Here is a 19,634-nt window from a genome sequence, read left to right as displayed (position 1 = left end):
GAGGGGCTCAGTCCTGGGACTCTAGGATCATAACCTGAGCAGAAGACAGATACTTAACTAACTGAGCCACCCAGGCACCCCTGACTCCATTTTAGATTGGTTCTATGTCTGCTATTTTGCTGTTAGGCCCCATTTACTCATGTTCAATATTTTACCTTTGAATAAGTCATAAAAGCTATACTCCTCCTTCAAAGGGGATGCAAGGAAGTTGATCATTTTCTGAGTTTTGTCCTAGGCCCCAAACACCTGATCACACCTAAGCAGAGCCAGATCCCAAACACATTCCAGGACATTCGTTTTGAAGAAGCCTCAGCTGATACTGGCATCAATACCCCTACCTATTGCCATGATACCTATTGTTCACCTGACACTTACCTTTGAATGGACCTCATCCTGGTCCCCTCAAGAGACATGTACTCTGGACCCCTTTCCAATATCAACCCCTAACCCCAACCAACCAAGGACAAGACTCATTTACTTTTCCTTTTCAAGTCTCCCATACACTCCATTTGTTATTTTCTGTCACTCACACTACTCAGTAAACTCTGCTTTCACTTTTTCTGGTTTGCGTGTGATTTCTGTCCTTCGAGAAGCCAAGAACCAAGGGACCCTCTTCCAAGTCCTTGGACCAGCCTGCCTGCTTCACCTGTACCACCACTTGGTGAGGCTAATGAGACATAGTGGGAGATCACAAAAACTGTAGAGTAAAACAGCACAGAGCAACACCAAATAGACAACAGAGGTGTTTCAGAGTTTCAACCACTTGAGGCTGTCCAGTATAGCTTTGCTGATTGATTGCCCTATTGAGTGTGGTCCCTATACCTCTTTCCTGATTACCTCAGTCCTACCCTGATCACCAGATTACTGTAGGGAATCTGAGAGATTTGGAGGCAGATTTAGGAAAAAGATAGGACCACAAGAAGCCGTAACATCCAATGAGCTTTACTGGGTTGACAAAGATTCTCTTCTTCACCAAACTCTACTCAGGATCTCCTGAACTCCCCTGCCACTAGATCTTGGCTTTTGGACTTCTCTGTATTGTCTAATTTTAGCAAGTCAGTTAGGCCAGAATTTCCCATCCTCTATATCTGATCATCCTTGATATCTACTCAGTTTCCTCATCCCTTAGGGGATGTCCAATCATCTGGCCTACCTTCAGCAAGAGTCCTGTTAGGTTGATTTAGGAATCCAGGAACCCCTCTTATCTCTGATGTTTCCCCTTACTAATTTTCCATCCATCAACTTCCAACATGCCCCTTGGCTATAAATTCTCATTTGCCCATGGGATATTTGGAATTGAACCTGGTTCTATATGGAGGTCTCTTTTTCCATGATGCAATAGTACTGAATAAAATGTTTTACCACCTTAAATCCACCACCGTTTTTCCTTTGACAGGGTGGCACTTGGACAGAGTTGCATGAAAGGGAAAGTCCCAGCCATGGGACCATCCAAAGGCTTATGGCTCAGGAGCCACCATCCAGAAGGGAAGAGAGCAAGGCAACCCCTGAGGCAGAACAGCATCTGGGAGGGAGTGTGCTCTGACAGGTCACAGCAGCTCAGTGTCTTCTAATCACAAGTCTCTATTTTACCAATGTTCAGTAGATGCTGGGAGATGGTTTCACAGAGTATGTAAAGCAGAAAGGCTCTGAATAGCTAAAAATGTGCTTGTTTAGGCCATTTTGGATATGTACAAGTTTGAGTTTGAGTTTGGCCCCAGGCTTTTGAGTTAATGAGTCTTAGCCTATAGTGAAGAAATAAACCTAGGGGCCAATATACAGAGTACAGCTGTGCTTGTTAGTGTAACGAATGTCCACCTCACACTACATGCCAAAATGCATTCCTGGAAGAGTAAAGATTGAAAAGTTTTAAAAATAATAAAATGTGGAAGAAAATTAGGAAAATACTTTTATACTCTAGTGTTTGTGAAGACTTCTATAAAAGCAAGCTAGGAAACCGAGAAACCAATTTTTAAAAGGTATAGATTCATTGAGTTATACAGAATTAAATATTTATACAGATACGATATCATAAAGAGAGTTAAAGGAGCAAAATTACATTACCAATTCAGTAGATGCATACACATTTGATGACACTGATCAAAAACTGGTATAACGTCTTCATAAAGCCAGATTTTAAAAGGGACTTCATTAACTTGATAAAGAACACAACCTGGCTTACCTAGGATTCTTGATAATCATTACTAACAAAGACAAGAATGCTTGATTTCTTTTCGACTTTATGACAATTTGAGAGGCCCTGCACAAACAAGAAGAAGAAAATTAAAGAGTTAATAAGAACAGAAAATGTTATTTATATGGAAAGTCAACATAACGGACTGACAAGTATTACAGGAGAGCAAGGTTTCCACGTAAAGGGACCTACATCAATCGCCTTTCTCTGCAAGAGCAGTAATCGATAAAACAATGAAAAGGAAAACTAAAGACCTAATGAGAGGACAAAATGAATGGGAGATCCTAGGAATTGGTATAGGCTCAAAGTTCTAAGTATTGTGTCCTGTGTACGACATCGTGGAGAAGCGTATAAATGCAACTGATGAGTGTCCGGTTTTCTGACTCCTGAGCTGGGATGGGAGGCCCTAACCCTACACCCGCCGCTAGCCCTAATCACCATGGCCACCCCCTAGACCTTAACTCCCCAAGAATTTTCAACCAAGTCCCGCCCCTCGCACTGGTCCCACCCTAAAGCCTACCCTCCGGAACACACAACTAAGCCACGCCCCTAGGCGCTGTCTCGCCCCAGCTCCGCCCCACAAGTCTAAACAACCAAATCCCACCACTGACCGGAGGCCCCTGGGAGCCCCGTCCAACCCCAAGTCCTGCGCTGATCCAGCCTCAGGCCCCAAACGCGTCTCTCTGCAAGAAGAAACTAGCATTTTTCTCGCGCTTGCGGCTGCCAGCAACCTCCTCCCGTCATTGCCCCCGCGGACTTCTGCCCCGCCCCGCCCCCTGACTCGCAATCCTTATAGCTCAGCTCACTAGGCCCCGCCCCTCACGTTGTGCGCGGCTCAGAAACCGGAAGCAGAAGTGCGCTCCTGCGCGTGCGCGAGCTGGCGGCCATAGCTTCACGGGGCCACACTCGCGTCTGGGGTAGTTTTTTGCTCTGGTTCGCCGCGTCCTTCCGGACTCGGTCTGGTCAGCCCCAGGTCCGGCCTCTGGGAAGGGGAGAGGTTGGCACTGGGCGGACGGCCGCTCTGGCCGTGCCCCCTGCCTCAGCCGGAACCCAGCACCGGGGGTCCCCCGCTCTGCCGCGGCTGGTTCCAAACTCACTGAATCAGGAGCTGTGGGCTGCGTCTAGCAGCGGGGGTGAGTCGGCAGCAGGCTAGCGTTAGCGAACCACCTTCCTCTGTAGTCGGCCTTCCAGAGCATCCTCTGCTGTCTTTTCGGAAAGTAAAAGCATCCCTGCCATTCGGTCACGAGGACGAGCGCCTCCACCTCGTCTGTACGCTGGTCAGTGGATTTCGGCGTGTTCGGTGAGCGACGTTTGCCTCCACTCCGTTCCCATCTCCCCTTCTGGTGCAGATCTTTGATCCGTGAATTTTCCCTTGCCTGTGGGCATCAGTTTGATACATTTTATTCAGGTACATAAACGTGAACTGATTACTTAGTATCTCTGTAACTCCCTTCAAAGTCGAATGCAGCTATAAATTTTAATCATTTATCTGTAGGTTATTTTGAATTTCACACCGAGAATGAGATCATGTGTCATTTGCAGCGTTTTCTCTTTTATTCCAGTACCTTGCTTTCTTACTAATTTAGTGTGTTTGCTAGTGTCCATTAGTGGACAGTCAGTACTAGAATAGCATATAACTTGCATCTTTGCCTTGTTCCTGATCCCAGAGGGAATTATTCTATCATTTCAGCATTTACATAGGAATGGATGGCTCAGTTAAGTGAGCACTTGTTCATTTTTATGATTCTTTTTATTTTTTTTTAATATTAATTTTGTCCTACTTTCATTTCCCTAGACATTTATGCTGTTCTTTTAACATCCTTAAGTTAATGATTAGCCGACTCGTACTGATTTTATTTTCTCTGGGAGTTGATGATATTCACATAAATTCGTGAATATATGTACCACACCAACTGTGGATTTCCAGTGTTATCTGAAACACTTCTTTTAATTTTCTGCTTCCCTGCCACAAAAGTATTCCTAACTGGCTAAAAATGAATGTGTGTGTGCCTCTTTATCCCTGTAATATACTGCATTATTGTATATCGTATACCACACCTTTTACATCTTGTTCATTTACTGCTCCCTCTCATGATTATAACATCCGCGTCCTTCATGTTTTGTTCTGTGCTATATCCCCTGTGACTGTATGTAGTGGGATTGGGGTAAATATTAGTTAAGTAAATATGAAATAAAGGAGCAAGAGGTAAAGGCCTTAAGGGAAGCTTCCTTGACCAAAAAGAGAGCCTAGTCAAAGGAGCTCGAAGATAAAACATTTATTTATTTATTTTAAAGATTTCTGAAAAATTAATTAATTAATTAATTAATCTCTCTCCAGAGAGAGAGAGAGAGAGAGACCAGAGGAAGAGGGACAAACAGACTTTGCACTGAGCACAGAGCCTGATGCAGGGCTTGTTCCCACGACCCTGAGATCATGACCTGAGATGAATTCAAGAGTTGGACACTTAACCACCTGAGCCACCTAGGCGCCCCAAGATAAGACATGTAAATAGAATACTTCATCTGTCTACTTTCCGTAGTGCACAGTAGAGTTCTAGGCTAGACTCTCATCATGTTAGTTATAACGGCCTCACTAACAAATAAACTGTAGGGTATATGTTCAGAAATAGACTCATTGGGAGTTTAGGCTCTGAAGCCAGACAGGCCTGCATTCACACACCCATCTGTGTGATACATCCTGTGTTACATACACCTTAGCAGCTTTCTGACTGGATAACTTTGAGTTTATGGTTAATTGATTCTCAGATTTCTCAGCTATAACCTGGTTGTAATAATACCTGATTTGCAGAGCTTCTCTAAAAGAAAAGCTCTCTGAAGATCATTCTTACATCACAGTTGCTCAAATGGCACCTTTTTAATTTAGTGAAGGATGTTGTGATTTTTATCGGTTTTAAAATGTACTACTGGGGGACGCCTGGGTGGCTCAGTCAGTTAAGCGGCTGCCTTTGGCTTGGGTCATGATACCAGGGTCCTGGGATTGAGCCCAGGATGGGCTCCCTACTCGGCTGGGACCCTGCTTCTCCCTCTACCTCTGCCTGCCTGTGCTTGCTCTCTCTCTCTGACAAATAAATAAATAAAGTCTTTTAAAAGAATGTCCTACTAGATCCACTGCCTGGGAAAAATTGTTGTGTTTTTGTTATTTTAAATTTATGTACTAGAGCTGCACATGCCGCTGTCGGAGATGACATGTTACTAACTTCACTTATGGTGTTTTGCTCTGCTTTTCTGTACTGTGTAGGCACAGTTTAGCAGGAGAGTCACAGCTTGGCAGTCTTCTCTGCCTCTTACATGTGGAGTTTAGTACATTGGTGCTTTTTCGCAAAAATCAAGTTTCAGAGGCCCTGCAGCCCATGAAGGGGTCAGTGGTCAGGGTCTGAGCAGTAATTCCTGTTAGCCTGCCAGTGGTGCAGAAGTAAGAAATACTGGGAGTGGAGCCATCAGATGTCACAGCTATAAGTGCCTTTTGGGATTTGACACTGTGTATTTTTATGGTGGCAGGCATTGTCTGCTGTTTTTTGTTTTCCATTATCATGGGAAAACTGACAGCTCAACTTTTTTAGATTTCAGTTAAGTTAGAACATGGGACTTTTAGCCATTTTTAACCTTTTTAAATTATCAGGGACCCCAGCAATTTTTTTTTTTTTTAAAGCTCTAGTGGAGGTAAGATTATTCCACCTCCTTAAAAGATCAGTGTGTGTATTTGGTTGGGTGTCTTGGGCATATGCTTTATACGTGTGTGTGTGTGTGGGTGTGTGTTTTGAGGGAAGCGGCCCCTCATAATGGATGTGCTGTAGCATCCAGGCTCATGAGTTTTGGAAATTGTGGGGAGACCTGGATTCTCGTGTTTTCTTTCTCCTGCTTTAGCTCTAACCTCTCAGTGCTCTGACTTTCTTCATGAAGGGAACATGGAAGAAGAAAAAAGGGCTGCTGAGTTACAGAAAAATATGACACAGGTAGGTAGAAGCTAATGATTCTCCAAAAGCATTTTCCATCCCACCAAGTCCTTGACCTCCTAATTGTTTAAAGCAGTGGTCAGCAATCTATTTCTCTATGGGGCCACATTGTAAGTATCTTAGACATTGAAGGTTCTAGAGTTTCTGTTGCAATTAAACCGTGAATTTAGTTTGAAAGCAGCCACAGGCAGTACATAAACAAATGTTTTATTGTGTTCCAATAAAACTTCACTTACACAAGCAAGTAGTAGGCTGGATTTAGCCCATATGCTGTAGTTCGCTGACCCCTGGCCTAGAGTACAAGCCAACTGTGGGCCTGAGTTGCAAGTTGTATTTTTGCAAGGCTCCTGGGCCTCAGGTTTGTGGGAAGGGGAATGCTCCCTGTTCCTCAGTGTATTTTTTTTTTTTTAAGATTTTATTTATTTATTTGACAGAGATCACAAGTAGGCAGAGAGGCAGGCAGAGAGAGAGGAGGAAGCAGGCTTCCTGCTGAGCAGAGAGCCCGATGTAGGGCTCGATCCCAGGACCCTGGGATCATGACCTGAGCCGAAGGCAGAGGCTTTAACCCACTGAGCCACCCAGGTGCCCCCCTCAGTGTATTTTTATGCATTTAAATCTCACTTGTAGTTGGCACAGTCTTTTATGTTGTGCTGATTGCTGTGGTGGGAAAGAAGGAAGCAGGTGAAATTGTTTGTGTCAGTGTGGAAATTATTTCACCTCTAGAGCATTTCTGTCATTTCTGCTATTGGCTCTGGACTGTCTTGGATCATTATAAGACTGGAATTGGTCACCATCAAACCGTGTGAGAGATAAACTTGGTGTTTTAGAAGTGTGGTTAGATCCATGAGACAGGATGGGGTCAGTTAGGAAGGATGTAATGAATAGAAAGAGAAAGATTAGATGTCTGAACTCTAGGGTAGATGTTGGGAGACCATAAAATCTTCAGAACTTCCTATGAATTGATTCTCAGTTCCCTAGTGTTAGCAGCCTCATCAGTCTTCTTGCACATGTGGGGAGAATAGGCACCTTTCTGAACGGATATATTTGGGATGTTTTAGGACTCGGTGGTCTTTGAGGATGTGGCTGTGGACTTCACCCAGGAGGAATGGGCTCTGCTGGATCTGGCTCAGAGGAGCCTCTACAGAGATGTGATGCTGGAAAACTTTCAGAACCTGGCCTCACTAGGTAAGAATGGCAACATTCCTTCATTTAGTTGTTTAGAAAATAATTTCACTAATTGATCTTGTTCCAGGAGTTAGGCTGAGGAATTGGAACGAATTGGTAAATAAGACCGACATTGTCACAGGCCCCAAAGAACTTAGAGTCTAATGGCTTCACCATCACATAAACGTGTATAGTGAACTGCCTTTTTCTTTTTCTTTTCTTTTCTTAAGATTTTATTTACTTATTTGTCAAAGAGAGAGAAAGCGAGTGAGCACAAGCAGGGAGAGCAGCCGACTCCCTGCTGAGCTGGGAGCCAGATGTGGGACTCGATCTCAGGACCCTGGGATCATGACCTGAGCCGAAGGCGGATGCCTGACTGACTGAGCCACCCAGGCGTCACTGTCTTTATTTTTCTTGTGGCTAAAAGTCTTGAGGGTTATTAAGTGTTAGAAGTGCGGGCACAGACTTCAGGGGTCACTTTGGGCCTTAGGGAGGTTTGTGGTTTGGGTCCTTATGAGAATTTTACTGACATCAATGCTCTTTACTCAGAAAGATACCTGTAAACAAGAGGGGTCATTACTTAGTGCAGAGAGAGAGAACACATGACATGGGGAGCTGCGGTATGTTTCCGAATGAAGGTGCTAAAAAGTACATATTATTGGGTTTGTACTTTGGGTGAGTGCTTTGGAGATGGGTCTTGGAAGCAGGCTGTATTGGTTTCCTAGGCCTTTCATAATAAAGTACCCCAAACTGTGGCTAAAAACAGCAGAAACTTACTCTTTCACATTTCTGGCTACTGGAAGTACAAAATCTGGGTGTCAATAGGGCCATGCTCCTTTTGAAGGCTCTATGGCAGAAGTCTCTCCTGGTCTCTCCCTAGTTTCTGGTGGTTGCCAGCAGTTGTTGGCATTTCTTGGTTTGCAGTGATACCTTTTTCTTTCTTTTTTTTTTTTTTTAAGATTTTATTTTTAAGTGATCTCTACACCCAACGTGGGGCTGGAATCCACCGTCCTGAGATCAGGAGTTGCATGAGCTGAATGAGCAGCTCATGCAGGAGATCATGAGTTGAATGAGCCAGCCAGACACCCTGTGTAGCTGGATCATTCTAATCTCTGCCTTTATCTTCACATGGCCCTCTTCCTCTGTCTCTATGCCTTTCCTTTAAAGGACACTGCTCAGTGGATTTAAGACTGACCCTAATCCAGTATAACTCCATCTTTACTTGATTATAGCTACATATTTCTAGATAAGATACATTATTTCCAAATAAAATAACATTCTGAAGTTTCAAGAAGGAACAGGCTATTTTATTTCAATACACTTACTTTTTTTAGAGCAGTTGTAGATTCCGAGCGGAAGTGAGTGGTAGATAACAGGGACTTCTGTACACCCTGCTCCCATCCAGGTATAGCCTCTTCCACTATCCACATCTCCTGCCAGAGTGGTGCATTTGTTACAGTTGATGAGCTGGAGCTGACACATCATCATCATCACCCTGAGTCCATCATTCAACACAGAATACATTCTGTGCTTTGGACAAAGATGTAATGGTACATATTCATCGTTAGAGTATCATACAGAGTACTTCCACGGCCCTAAAAGTCCTCTTTGCCTTGTCAGTTCATCTCCTTCCCTACTAACCTGTGGCAACCACCAATCTTTTTACTCTTTCCATAGTTTTGGCTTTTTTTTTTTTTTTTTTTTTAAAGATTTTATTTATTTATTTGACAGAGAGAGATCACAAGTAGGCAGAGAGGAAGGCAGAGAGAGAGGAGGAAGAAGGCTCCCCGCTGAGCAGAGAGCCCAATGCGGGACTGGATCCCAGGACCCTGAGATCATGACCCGAGCCGAAGGCAGCGGCTTAACCCACTGAGCCATCCAGGCGTCCCAGTTTTGGCTTTTTTTTAAGAATGTCTTATAGTTGGAATCATATACTATATAGATTTTTTTTTTCAGTGGCTTCTTTCACTTAGTAATGTGCATTTATGCTTCTTTCGTGTCTTTTCATGGCTTGATAATTCTTTTCTTTCTGGTTCTGAATAATATTTTATTGTCTGGGTGTAACACAGTTTTATTCCTTCACCCTCTGAAGGACATCTTAATTGTTTCTAAGTTTGGGCAGCTGTGAATAAAGCTGCAGTAAACATGCGTGTGCAGGTTTTTGTGTGGACGTGTTTTCAGCTCCTTTGGGTAAATTCCAAGGAGAGTGATTGCTGATCATATGGTAAGATTAGTTTTGTAAGAAGCTGCCAGACTATCTCCCCAAGTGCTGGACCATCTCACATTCCCCGCAGCAGTGAATGAGAGCTCCTGTTCACAGTCTTGCCAGCATTTGTTGCTGTCGGTGTTCTGAATTTTAGCTGTTCTCATAGGTGATCTAAGGTGTGGCGGTTTCTCATTGTTTTAATTTGTATTTTCCTGATGATATGTTCGGATATCTTTTCATATGATATTTTCTTTGAGGAGTTTCAAAATTTTGCATTTTTATTTAGCTCTTTGATCCATTTTGAGTTTTTTTTTTTTTAAGATTTTATTTTTATGTCAGAGAGAGCGCGTGTGCAAGCAGGGGGTGCCACAGGTAGAGGGAGAACAGGCTCCCCGCTGAGCAAGGAACCCGATGTGGGGCTCGATCCCAGGACCCCAGGATCATGACCTGAGCCGAAGGCAGATGCTTAACCTACTGAGCCACCCAGCTGTCCCCATTTTGAGTTGATTTTGTGAAGAATGTAAAAGTCTGTGTCTAGATTCATTTTTTTTTTTTTTTTAAAGATTTTATTTATTTATTTGCCAGAGACAGAGGGAGAGAGAGCGAGCACAGGCAGACAAAGAGGCAGGCAGAGGCAGAGGGAGAAGCAGGCTCCCTGCCGAGCAAGGAGCCCGATGTGGGACTCGATCCCAGGACCCTGGGATCATGACCTGAGCCGAAGGCAGCTGCTTAACCAACTGAGCCACCCAGGCGTCCCTCTAGATTCATTTTCTTTCATGTTGATGGCTTGTTTCAGTCTCTTTTGGAAAGACTATCTTCTCCACATATTGCCTTTGCTCCTTTGTCATATATCAGCTGACCATATGTAGGTCTATTTCTGCCTCTCTATTCTGTTTCATGGCTCTCTTTGGCCATAACTTTTCAAGGGACACTGCTAACCCAGTCCACAGGGGGTCCCTTTAGGTTGGATGCTGCCCAAAGAGGTAGACATTTTTTTTTTTTAAAGAATTTATTTATTTATTTGACAGAGAGAGATCACAAGTAGGCAGAGAGGCAGGCAGAGAGAGAAAGGAGGAAGCAGGCTCCCCGCTGAGCAGAGAGCCCGATGTGGGACTCGATCCCAGGACCCTGGGATCATGACCCGAGCCGAAGGCAGTGGCTTAACCCACTGAGCCACCCAGGCGCCCCAAGGTAGACATTTTATTATTAAGTATTTCGTCGGGGGCACAGTGACTGGGTGAGTCATCCTTAGATTAAATTATGTAGTGGCCTTAATTTGTTTAATTTTATCATGGTCTAGGGGCGCCTGGGTGGCCTAGTAGTTAAGCATCTGTCTTTTGCTCAGGTCATGATCCCAGGGTCCTGGGATCAAGCCCCACATCGGGCTTCCTGCTCAGCGGGAAGCCTGCTTCTCCCTCTCCCACTCCCCCCGCTTGTGTTCCCTCTCTCGCTGTATCTCTCTCTGTCAAATAAAATCTTAAAAAAAAATTATCATGTTCAGAGTAATCTTGTTTAAGGTTGGTATTCTGAGATTACTAATGTGCAACAGGAGAACAGAATGGCCTGGCTGTATCACATGAGCTTCTAATATTAAAGTTTAGATAATGAATGTCACATCAGTTCTAGAAATTAGAGGCTGTGTCATTGTCTTTGTCATTGTCTACTCCCCCACCCTGCCCCTGGTTAAAAAAAAACTTTTCACATTTTGTAGAAATTCAGTTTGCTCTTTCCCATCGTTACAGTATCAGGAGAGCAAAATTTTGACCCTGTCTCATGGAAGTGTTTATGGATCATCATTGTTTTTCCTCATGATGCGCCTTTCTGCGTTAACAGGGTATCCACTGCACACACCATATCTGATCTCCCAGTGGAAACAGGAGGAGGACCTGGAGACAGTGGAAGGAGGACCTGTCCAGGGGGAGCACCAGGAAGGCAAGGGTCCTTGGGAAAAACTATCCTGGTTGGGGGAATATTAGGTTTGGAAAAATCAAATAAAAGCAAAGCAAAACTTTTGTTTTGTTTGAGGAGTCTGGTCTTCCAGCTATCTTGGATTACTATTTTGACTTTTATCGGTATTCTCACCCTTCCCTTGTTCCTGAAATACTGCCCGTATTTCTTCTTGTAAGTTAGTATTTGGTCATATGCACTTTAGGAAGGAACTGGTTCCTTTTCATTTTGTTTTCCTTTTTAAGTTTTATTTATTGAAGCAGTCTCTATACCCCACGTAGGGTTCAAGCTCATGGCCCCAAGATCAAGAGTTGCATGCTTTTCCAACTGAGCCAGCCAAGTCCCCCTTGTTTTCCTAATAGTACCTTATTTGTGCTACTGTCAGTCTCAGTCTCCATGGAATAATTTCTTGCTTACTGTTTTGACCCTTCTGCATATTACCAAAGTCCTGAAACAGCCACATTGCCAGAAGTGCCTTGCTTATAGGTACCTGTACTTTTTTGTTTCAGGTTTTGAGATTCAGCTTAAAACCAGTGAATCAGTAGCTCCACAAGATATTTATGGACAGGAAATATCCAATGAACAGAAAATAGTGAGATTCAAAAGGAATGATTCTCACTCATCCATTTTACACAAAAACTGGGAATACCAGGGTGTTTGTTATCAGAACAAAAACCATGAGAGACATTTGAGGTGAGTGCCATTCATAAAAGAAAAAGTAATGCCTCAGGAGAGAATCTTAAAATGTCATAAAACTTAAAAAATGTTTATCTAGAATTTGTTCCAAAATTGTGATTTCATAAAGAATTTTTTCAAGATTTTTTTTTCCCCAAAAGACATTGCAATCTTCAATGTTTGACACAGAGTTCAGTTGTAAGCAATTATCAGAAAAATTGTACGTCAAGAAAACCTCAGTGGTAATATTGGGTATCGTAGACCCTTCTGTGAGAACTTTGAACTTGTAAGTTGACAGGGCAGAAAATGTACCTAGTCACTGAAAATGATAAAAGTTTATTTATTACTAATAATGTGCTTTTATTTTTAAAAGAAGTCCAGTTGTGGAGAACATCTATGAATGCAGTGAAGAGAATCGGTGTGGACAAGCCTTGGGCCAAATTTCACATCTGAATGTACTCAAGAGAACTACTGAAGTAAAGTCCTATGAATGCCATGAGTGTAAAAAGGCCTTCACGGATCATTTGTCCCTTAAGAATCACATCAGGTCTCACACTGGAAGCAAACCCTATCAGTGTAAAGAATGTGGGAAAGCTTTCCATTTTCTTGCTTGTTTTAAGAAGCATGTGACAAATCCCACCGAAGGGAAACCCTATGAATGTAAAGACTGTACAAAAGCCTTCAGTTGTTCTTCCTTCTTTAGGGCACATATGAAGATTCACACTGGAAAGATGAACTTCGAATGTAAGGAATGTGGAAAAACCTTTAGCTGTTCTTCATCCCTGACGGAACACAAAAGGATTCACAGTGGAGATAAGCCTTATGAATGTAGGGAATGTGGGAAGGCGTTTAGTTGTTCCTCCTCACTCTCCAAACATAAAAGAATTCACAGCGGAGACAAGCCATATGAATGTAAGGACTGTGGGAAAGCCTTTAGTTCTTCCTCTCACCTCATAATACATATACGAATTCACACTGGAGAGAAGCCTTACGAGTGTAAAGAGTGTGGGAAGGCCTTCAGCGAATCCTCCAAACTCACTGTCCATGTCAGAACACACACAGGCGAGAAACCCTATAAATGTAAGGACTGTGGGAAAGCCTACAACTGTCCCTCCTCCTTAAGTATCCATATGAGAAAACACACTGGAGAGAAACCCTATGAATGTCTGGAATGTGGAAAAGCCTTCTATCTTCCCACTTCCCTTAATACACACGTGAAAAATCAAAGTAGGGAGAAACCCTATGAATGTAAGGAATGTGGAAAAGCCTTTAGTTGTCCCTCATCCTTCAGAGCACATGTGAGAGATCACACTGGGAAGATACAATATGAATGTAAGGAATGTGGGAAGGCCTTCAGCCGTTCCTCGTCCCTCACCGAACACTTGAGAACTCACACTGGAGAGAAGCCTTACGAGTGTAAAGAATGTGGGAAAGCCTTTATTAGTTCTTCCCACCTGACAGTTCATATACGAACTCACACTGGAGAGAAACCTTATGAATGTAAGAAATGTGGCAAAGCCTTTATTTACCCCTCAGCTCTGAGGATCCACATGAGAACACATACTGGGGAGAAACCGTATGAATGTAAGGAATGCGGGAAAGCCTTTCGCCATTCTTCGTACCTTACTGTCCATGCAAGGATGCACACGGGGGAGAAACCCTTCGAATGTCTGGAATGTGGGAAGGCCTTCAGTTGTCCCTCATCCTTTCGAAGACATGTAAGAAGCCACACTGGAGAGAAACCATATGAATGTAAGGAATGCGGGAAAGCCTTCGTGTGTCCTGCCTACTTTCGAAGACATGTGAAAACTCACACTAGGGAAAATGTGTAAATGGTAAGAAATGTGGGAATGTCTGCAAGGCGTTTTCACCTCGCAGCATAGCTGGAACGTTGTGGAGATGCACCGTGAATATAAGAAAGCAAAAAAGTGTTGCTTCTCTGTTTGACGACTTGAGAACTCAGAGCTGAGAGAAACCCGCGTCCGTACGCCCTGTGGGAATGCCTTTGTGAATGTCACTTCCGGTGTATAAGAAAATTCACAAGAGCAGCACAGATCAGGACCTCACTTGTAAAGTGGACTGCTGGCTCATTGATAGTTAGTTTCTGTTTTCTGATATGAATTATTTCAGATGATAAATTTTCCTCTAATACCTTTTTAGTTCTAACCACATTTTATTACAGGTACCTTTATTTCAGCCGAGATGTAAATGTTCTTTATGTTACAGAATCTTTTGGACCCATAGGGGGTTTAAGGTGTTTTTCATCAGGCAGGGGTGTTTTTTTAAAAAAAATTAATATCTAATTAATGCTCATTGTTTGCCGGGTGTGCAGTCATAATGGTATCAACACTTTGGTATTTGTAATTTCTTTTGTGATTTTTTTTTCTTGTAATTGGTAATTTCATTTTGATCTAGTATGGGAGATTACTGGAAATTGCCTACCCAATATATTTTCTCTCTCTCTCTCTTTTTTTTTTTAAGTAGAAGAACCTAAAGTTTTTGAGATTATCAGTTTTTACTATTAAAACCTTTTTCTGTCTAATAAGTTATTTCAACAGAAATTAATAAGTGCAAAGATCTCAACAGAGAGTTGTATCTAATACGTTGTTTTTGTATTTTGTTCTTTGTCCTCATTAGTGGCTGGGAATTGGACCCAATATTTTGAGTTTAAAAACGGACCTTGTGACAAGAAAGCTAGAAGTAAAGTTGATTGAGCTGGCTTGTGTATGTTAGTTTGGACCTGGTTAGGACTCCATTTCTCAGAATCGTTTCCTATCCAGTCCCGGGTTAGGGCTGTCTGAAACAGAGAGTTTGCATGAGAATTGGAAGGCAGTGGGAAGAAGCTATTATCCTTCATTTAGTGGGGCCACAAGATGGAGACACACATAGGGGCCTGGTGGGCTTCTACATCCAGCTCATTTTCACCAGTCAATACTGGCTTGAAACAGAACATTAAATGCTTTAACCTCAGTAACGTCAGAGGCAGCAGCTCCGTAGACCTCTCTGTAAGTTCCCCTGTCACGGTCATACACAGCTTCTTAGGTTCTCTGGCAAGTTCCAGCATTGTCATTTTGCTGATAGGACAGCCCCTCTGGCATGTCAGCTGGCTCTATAGAGGGGCCCGAATTCAGAGCAGGATTGCTAATCTGTGTCTTGCAAGCCCATCACGTCATTTTGCTGCAGGGCACAGACATCTCTGCAACTCCTCTGGCATCTCAGGCAAGAAGGGCTGTGGACAGTAAGGAAAATTAGGTACCAGGGCATCATCCTGTTTTAGTGGAGGAAGATTTACATTTGACATCTTCCAACAGATTTTTCTGCTCTTTTATTTGAGAAAGATGAGAGCTGATTGGTTTGTGTTTCTTCAGTACATCTAGCTGCACTTTCCCCTTCCCATCATATTTCCCCTTTATCCCTTATCATTTTCTGCTGTTTCAGTAAAGCAAAAATACACTAATATGCGCGACATGTGCTAATCTTCAGTGTATAGCTTGATGGAATTTCACTTACGTACATACCGTGATAAACAGAGGTTCCCAGGATTCAAGAAAGCTTATTTATCTGACTTCTCAATAATTGTCCCACAGAGGAACCACAGTTTGACTTTTATTCAGTTTATTAGGTTTGTTTCTTTTTGATCCTCTTGGTCTTTATCTGAGTGCTTAAACACAATGCGTACAATTATGTGTTTGGCTTCTTTTCTCAGCATGATGTCTGGTTAGCCTTTTAATTGCTCTTTTTTTTAATACTTAAATTTTAAAATTTTTTAAAATAAACATATAATGTATTATTAGCCCCAGGGGTACCGGTCTGTGAATCAACCAGGTTTACACACTTCACAGCACTCACCATAGCCCATACCCTCCCCAATGTCCATAATCCCACCTCCCTCTTTCTACCCCCCTCACCCTGGCAACCCTCAGTTTGCCCTGTGAGATTGAGTCTCTTATGGTTTGTCTCCCTTCCTTCCTACCCCCAAACCCCGTCACGTTGCATCTCCACTTCCTCATATCAGGGAGACATGTGATAGTTGTCTTTCTCCTTAATTGCTCTTTTTACTGGTTTACACTTACTTCTCTTCATGTATGTTTTGTTTGTAGGAATGAGATCCCTGGCTCATAGGGTTGGCTGTAGCATTAGTTTCAATAGGTATTCCCGTTTTTTGAAAAGGTGGCTTCCATCTATTCTCCTAAAAGCAATGCATGCAAATTCCAGTCATTCCACCTAGTTGGACAGCCCTTTCTAATCTTAGGCATCCAGCAGAGGACAAGGTAATATCCTGCTTTGGTTTTAGTTTGCAGTTACCTGACATGTAGTGATGGTAAATACTTTGTATGTGCTTATTGGCTATTTGGATATCTTTTTTTTTTTTTTTAAAGATTTTATTTATTTATTTATTTGAGAGAGAGACAGGGAGAGAGAGCATGAGTGAGGAGAAGGGCAGAGAGAGAAGCAGACTCCCCATGGAGCTGGGAGCCCGATGCGGGACTCGATCCCGGGACTCTGAGATCATGACCTGAGCCAAAGGCAGTTGTCCAACCAACTGAGCCACCCAGGCGTCCCGGCTATTTGGATATCTTTAAAAATTTTTTTTTTTTTTAAGATTTTATTTATTCAATTGAGAGAAAGCAAGCACAGGCAGGCGGGAGGAGCAGAGGGAGAAGGAGTAGCAGGCTCCCCCCTGAGGGGGGATTTCCCCAGGTGGGGCTCCATCCCAGGACTCTGAGGTTGTGACCTGAGCCAAAGGCAGTGGCTTAACTGACTGAGCCACCCAGGTGCCCCTGTTTGGTATCTTTTATGAGGGCACCCTGTTGAAGCATTTCACTCATTTTTGGTTTTTATTTTATGTGAAGGATTTCCTTCTACTTACTTGTCCTTTATTGTATGTATGTATATTTCTGTGTCTAGTTACATACACATACATTTATAAAATCATGTGTTATATATCATATATATTCATAACTTACGTGTATTATACATACATACATTGCAGATTACTTTTCCCTGGCTCTGGCTTGTCTTTTCACTCTTCTCTTTGGTGTGAATTATAAAGGGAATTTATTGGTTTGATTTTTGATAAGTCCTTGGGTACAACTAGTTTCAGGGATGCCTGGGCTCCTGGGGCTAAAAAGCTCTTACCTGGAGGAGTTCTGTGTCCGTGTCTTGGCTGTGCATCTTCTTGCATTTAGCTGTTCTTCGTGGCAGGCTGTTTCTGTTGTGGGTCCCAGAAGATCCAGGCTGCTTTTTCTCTAGGTTGAAGTCTCAGGGAGAAAAGAGCAACTCCAATGTGATCATTATAATAGAATCTCATTGGCTCACTTGTTATCGAATCACTGTGGCCAGAGGAATGTAATACTCTGATTTGTTCAGGACTGGCTGGAGTGCTCATCCCCAAACCAGAGTAGAGTTTGCACCAACCCAATCAGAGTCCTGACCATTGTGATATATGGCGAGGGGAGGAGGCCCCAGTGGGCAAGTGGGGTAATACTGTGAGCTAGCTTGTTGTGCTTTACTGGGGTCTTAGCAACAGGAGGGAACTGAAGTCTGGTAACTCAGCAGGCCCTGAGACAGGTCAGATGCCATCTGTTAATGTATTTTTAGAATGCTAAAGATGGCTTCTCAACCCTTATGTTGCTTTGCGGTACATTTAGAAATCTGGTTGTGAGAGACTTAACAGCACTTAAGAAAAATTATTTATTTATTTGACAGATAGAGATCACAAGTAGGCAGAGAGGCAGGCAGAGAGAGAGGAAGGGAAGCAGGCTCCCTGCCGAGCAGAGAGCCCAATGCAGGTCTTGATCCCAGGACCCTGGGATCATGACCTGAGCTGAAGGCAGAGCCTTAACCCACTGAGCCACCCGGGCGCCCCTAGTATTTTTATTCTTTAAGATTGTCTTGCCTTCTCTATTCCTCATTTGTTTCTATATTATTTTTAGAATTTCCTTATCAGTTTTCATAGGTAAGCTGAGAGTATGCTGGGAATTGCATTGACTTGATGCCATAACCTGAATGAAATTGACATCTTTACAATATTGAGTCTTCCAATTAAATGTAATGTAATCATCCTTTTACCTGGGTTGTCTTTAATTTGTCTTAACAGTGTTTTTTAGCTTAATTATAGAGGTCTTGAATCTCTTTAATTTATTTCTAGGTATGTGGTATGTTTTGCTCTGTAAATATTTTTATTTATTTCCTTTTTGATTTTTCAGCTAGCATGAATTACAATGTCTTTTTGTACATTGATCTTTTTACCCAGTGACGTTTATAAATTAAATTATTATACTTGAATTATATTCAAATAGTTCGTGGATTATTTTGGATTTTCTGTGTACAATTCTGTTGATAACAAAAAAGAAAGTCTTACTTGATTTCTAAATTTTGTCTTTTACTTTTTTTGCCTCACTCGTTTACAGTGATGAATAAAAATGACGAATATGAACATCTTTGCCCTGTTCCTGGTCTTAGGGGAAAATGTTCCATATTTCATAAATATAATAATAGCTGCAAGTTTTTCATAGATTACTTTTAATAATGAAAAGAATTGTTTTATTCTCAATTTGCCAAGGTTTTTTTTTTTTATTGTGAGTGAATATTTTATCCAGTGCCTTCTCTGTGTGTGTCATTGTCTTAAAAAATCCTTCAGTTTGTTAACGTGAATAACTACATTCCTTGATTTTTAGATGGTAAACCTCGTCTTCCTGGAATAAACTACACTTGGACATGGTAGATATTGGCTTATTAGCTTTCTCATTTTGCTAGATTCAGTATACAACATAAAAAAAATTATTTTTGTGTCTGTTAATTAGAGGTTTGTCTTATAATTTCCTTTAAAGTACTTGTCTGTGTTCTATGTAAAATTTATGTGGCCCCATAAAAGCATAAAAGCAGTTGGAAACTGTTCTGGAAGACTTTATATAAAATTTAAACCAGTTAGTGCTTATCTGTTTGGAATAGTTCACCAGTGAATCTGTCTTCTGGGTTTTCTCCCCAGAAATCTTTTGTAAGATAGTTTCGTTGGTGAGTTACACCAAATATAAGGAGACAAAAGATTAGTCAGTTTTTTAATTTGTTCTTGCATTGGTTTTGCTAAATTGTGCCTGTCCATTCCATAACTTTTCAAACGTGTTGGCATAAATTTTGTTGATAATATCCTATAATTCTTTTTTTAAAATTTATTTTTTATTTATTTTCAGCATAACAGTATTCATTATTTTTTTCACCACACCTAGTGCTCCATGCAATCTGTGCCCTATATAATACCCACCACTTGGTACCCCAACCTCCCACCCACCCACCAATTCAAACCCCTCAGATTGTTTTTTAGAGTCCATAATCTCTCGTGGTTCACCTCCCCTTCCAATTCCCAACTCCCGTCTCCTCTCTAACTCCCCATGTCCTCCATGCTATTTGTTATGCTCCACAAATAAGTGAAACCATATGATAATTGACTCTCTCTGCTTGACTTATTTCACTCAGC

The 19,634-nt window shown here is 42.1% G+C and overlaps 1 protein-coding gene across 1 annotated transcript; it reads left to right on the top strand.

Moving 5' to 3' along the window:
• Positions 1-3,054: 3,054 nt before the first annotated feature.
• LOC131823458 (zinc finger protein 699) lies at positions 3,055-18,883 on the top strand. Its single transcript, XM_059159858.1, has 6 exons — positions 3,055-3,491; positions 6,077-6,165; positions 7,224-7,350; positions 11,369-11,467; positions 11,992-12,175; positions 12,531-18,883. Exons 2-6 carry the CDS (start codon positions 6,118-6,120, stop codon positions 13,987-13,989), a joined length of 1,917 nt encoding a protein of 638 aa, XP_059015841.1. The 5' UTR covers positions 3,055-3,491; positions 6,077-6,117; the 3' UTR covers positions 13,990-18,883.
• Positions 18,884-19,634: the final 751 nt, after the last annotated feature.

The sequence above is a fragment of the Mustela lutreola genome, chromosome 2, assembly GCF_030435805.1.
Source record: "Mustela lutreola isolate mMusLut2 chromosome 2, mMusLut2.pri, whole genome shotgun sequence".
Classification (NCBI taxonomy): domain Eukaryota; kingdom Metazoa; phylum Chordata; class Mammalia; order Carnivora; family Mustelidae; genus Mustela; species Mustela lutreola.
This window is presented reverse-complemented; position numbering and strand designations above follow the sequence as displayed.